Source organism: Talpa europaea (assembly GCF_964194135.1).
Source record: "Talpa europaea genome assembly, contig: HAP1_SCAFFOLD_557, whole genome shotgun sequence".
Classification (NCBI taxonomy): Eukaryota; Metazoa; Chordata; class Mammalia; order Eulipotyphla; family Talpidae; genus Talpa; species Talpa europaea.
Window position 1 is genome coordinate 1,663 of NW_028167621.1, and position 3,338 is coordinate 5,000.

Consider the following 3,338-nt stretch of genomic DNA (forward strand, 5'->3'; position numbering starts at 1 on the left):
AAGAAGTAGAAGAAAAAGAAGAAGAAGAAAAAGACGAAGAAGAAGAAGAAGAAGAAGAAGAAGAAGAAGAAGAAGAAGAAGAAGAAGAAGAAGAAGAAGAAGAAGAAGAAGAAGAAGAAGAAGAAGAAGAAGAAGAAGAAGAAGAAGAAGAAGAAGAAGAGGAAGAAGAAGAAGAAGAAGAAAAGGAAGAAGAAGAAGAAGAAGAAGAAGAAGAAGAAGAAGAAGAAGAAGAAGAAGAAGAAGAAGAAGAAGAAGAAGAAGAAGAAGAAGAAGGTTTAGGCTTAGGTTTTGACGTGGTGTTAGCGTTAAGTAAAGGGTTTGTATTAGGGTCATGTTTAGGGTTTGGTTTAGTGTTAGGTTTTTGGTTTGGTTGTTGGTTAGGGTTAGTTTTTGGATTAGGGTTAGGATTAGGATTATTTTTACGGTTAGGGATAGGTTAGGGTTAAGTTTAGTGTTAGGGTTAGGTTTATGGATAGGATTGGTGTTCGTGTTATGTGGTTCGAAATGTTAGTGTAGGATTAGGTTTAGAGTTAAGGTAAGGGTTAGCTTTCAGGTTAGAATATTGTCTTGAATTAGGGTTAGTGTTAAAGTTAGGATTAGTGTTAGAAAAGGCATAAGAAGAAGAAAAAGAAGAAGAAAGAAGAAGAAGAAGAAGAAGAAGAAGAAGAAGAAGAAGAAGAAGAAGAAGAAGAAGAAGAAGAAGAAGAAGAAGAAGAAGAAGAAGAAGAAGAAGAAGAAGAGGAGGAGGAAGGTTTAGGCTTAGATTTTGACTTGATGTTATCGTTAAGTTTAGTGTTTGGATTAGGGTCATGGTTAGGGTTTGGTTTAGTGTTAGGTTTTTGGTTTGGTTGATGGTTAAGGTTAGTTTTTGGATTAGGGTTAGGATTTGGATTAGCATTAGGGTTAGGGATAGGTTAGGGTTAAGTTTAGGGTTAGGGTTAGGTTTATGGATAGGATTGGTGTTCGTGTTATGTGGTTCGATAATGTCAGTTAGGATTAGGTTTAGATTTAAGGTAAGGGTTAGCTTTCTGGTTAGAATATTGTCTTGAATTAGGGTTAGTGTTAATGTTAGGATTAGTGTTAGAAAATGCAGAAGAAGAAGAAGAAGAAGAAGAAGAAGAAGAAGAAGAAGAAGAAGAAGAAGAAGAAGAAGAAGAAGAAGAAGAAGAAGAAGAAGAAGAAGAAGAAGAAGAAGAAGAAGAGGAGGAGGAGGAAGGTTTAGGCTTAGATTTTGACTTGATGATATCGTTAAGTTTAGTGTTTGGATTAGGGTCATGGTTAGGGTTTGGTTTAGTGTTAGGTTTTTGGTTTGGTTGTTGGTTAGGGTTAGTTTTTGGATTAGGGTTAGGATTAGGATTATTTTTACGGTTAGGGATAGGTTAGGGTTAAGTTTAGGGTTAGGGTTAGGTTTATGGATAGGATTGGTGTTCGTGTTATGTGGTTCGAAATGTTAGTGTAGGATTAGGTTTAGAGTTAAGGTAAGGGTTAGCTTTCAGGTTAGAATATTGTCTTGAATTAGGTTAGTGTTAAAGTTAGGATTAGTGTTAGAAAAGGCATAAGAAGAAGAAAAAGAAGAAGAAAGAAGAAGAAGAAGAAGAAGAAGAAGAAGAAGAAGAAGAAGAAGAAGAAGAAGAAGAAGAAGAAGAAAGAAGAAGAAGAAAAAGACGAAGAAGAAGAAGAAGAAGAAGAAGAAGAAGAAGAAGAAGAAGAAGAAGAAGAAGAAGAAGAAGAAGAAGAAGAAGAAGAAGAAGAAGAAGAGGAAAAAGAAGAAGAAGAAGAAAAAGAAGAAGAAGAAGAAGAAGAAGAAGAAGAAGAAGAAGAAGAAGAAGAAGAAGAAGAAGAAGAAGAAGAAGAAGAAGAGGAAGAAGAGGAAGGTTTAGGCTTAGGTTTTGACGTGGTGTTAGCGTTAAGTATAGGGTTTGTATTAGGGTCATGTTTAGGGTTTGGTTTAGTGTTAGGTTTTTGGTTTGGTTGTTGGTTAGGGTTAGTTTTTGGATTAGGGTTAGGATTAGGATTATTTTTACGGTTAGGGATAGGTTAGGGTTAAGTTTAGGTTTAGGGTTAGGTTTATGGATAGGATTGGTGTTCGTGTTATGTGGTTCGAAATGTTAGTGTAGGATTAGGTTTAGAGTTAAGGTAAGGGTTAGCTTTCAGGTTAGAATATTGTCTTGAATTAGGGTTAGTGTTAAAGTTAGGATTAGTGTTAGAAAAGGCATAAGAAGAAGAAAAAGAAGAAGAAAGAAGAAGAAGAAGAAGAAGAAGAAGAAGAAGAAGAAGAAGAAGAAGAAGAAGAAGAAGAAGAAGAAGAAGAAGAAGAAGAAGAAGAAGAAGAAGAAGAAGAAGAAGGTTTAGGCTTAGGTTTTGACTTGGTGTTAGCGTTAAGTATAGGGTTTGTATTAGGGTCATGTTTAGGGTTTGGTTTAGTGTTAGGTTTTTGGTTTGGTTGATGGTTAAGGTTAGTTTTTGGATTAGGGTTAGGATTTGGATTAGCATTAGGGTTAGGGATAGGTTAGGGTTAAGTTTAGGGTTAGGTTTAGGTTTATGGATAGGATTGGTGTTCGTGTTATGTGGTTCGATAATGTTAGTTAGGATTAGGTTTAGAGTTAAGGTAAGGGTTAGCTCTCTGGTTAGAATATTGTCTTGAATTAGGGTTAGTGTTAATGTTAGGATTAGTGTTAGAAAATGCAGAAGAAGAAGAAGAAGAAGAAGAAGAAGAAGAAGAAGAAGAAGAAGAAGAAGAAGAAGAAGAAGAAGAAGAAGAAGAAGAAGAAGAAGAAGAAGAAGAAGAAGAAGAAGAAGAAGAAGAAGAAGAAGAAGAAGGTTTAGGCTTAGGTTTTGACTTAGTGTTAGCGTTAAGTATAGGGTTTGTATTAGGGTCATGTTTAGGGTTTGGTTTAGTGTTAGGTTTTTGGTTCGGTTGATGGTTAAGGTTAGTTTTTGGATTAGGGTTAGGATTTGGATTAGCATTAGGGTTAGGGATAGGTTAGGGTAAGTTTAGGGTTAGGGTTAGGTTTATGGATAGGATTGGTGTTCGTGTTATGTGGTTCGATAATATTAGTTAGGATTAGGTTTAGAGTTAAGGTAAGGGTTAGCTTTCTGGTTAGAATATTGTCTTGAATTAGGGTGTGTTAATGTTAGGATTAGTGTTAGAAAATGCAGAAGAAGAAGAAGAAGAAGAAGAAGAAGAAGAAGAAGAAGAAGAAGAAGAAGAAGAAGAAGAAGAAGAAGAAGAAGAAGAAGAAGAAGAAGAAGAAGAAGAGAAGAAGAAGAGGAGGAAGGTTTAGGCTTAGATTTTGACTTGATGTTATCGTTAAGTTTAGTGTTTGGATTAGGGTCAT

The 3,338-nt window shown here is 35.4% G+C and overlaps 1 protein-coding gene across 1 annotated transcript in view; it reads left to right on the top strand.

Annotated features, from left to right (window-relative positions):
* Positions 1–606: 606 nt before the first annotated feature.
* The window catches only part of LOC311188183 (uncharacterized protein), a gene marked incomplete at its 5' end in the record, with an annotated part of 3,778 nt that continues 1,046 nt past the window's right edge, over positions 607–3,338 (top strand). Inside the window, 2 exons of the mRNA XM_084259943.1 lie at positions 607–751; positions 1,659–3,338. The exon at positions 1,659–3,338 is cut by the window's right edge and continues 1,046 nt beyond it. Coding sequence (XP_084116069.1) covers positions 607–751; positions 1,659–2,041 — 528 coding nt within the window. The remainder of the gene's footprint in view (positions 752–1,658) is intronic.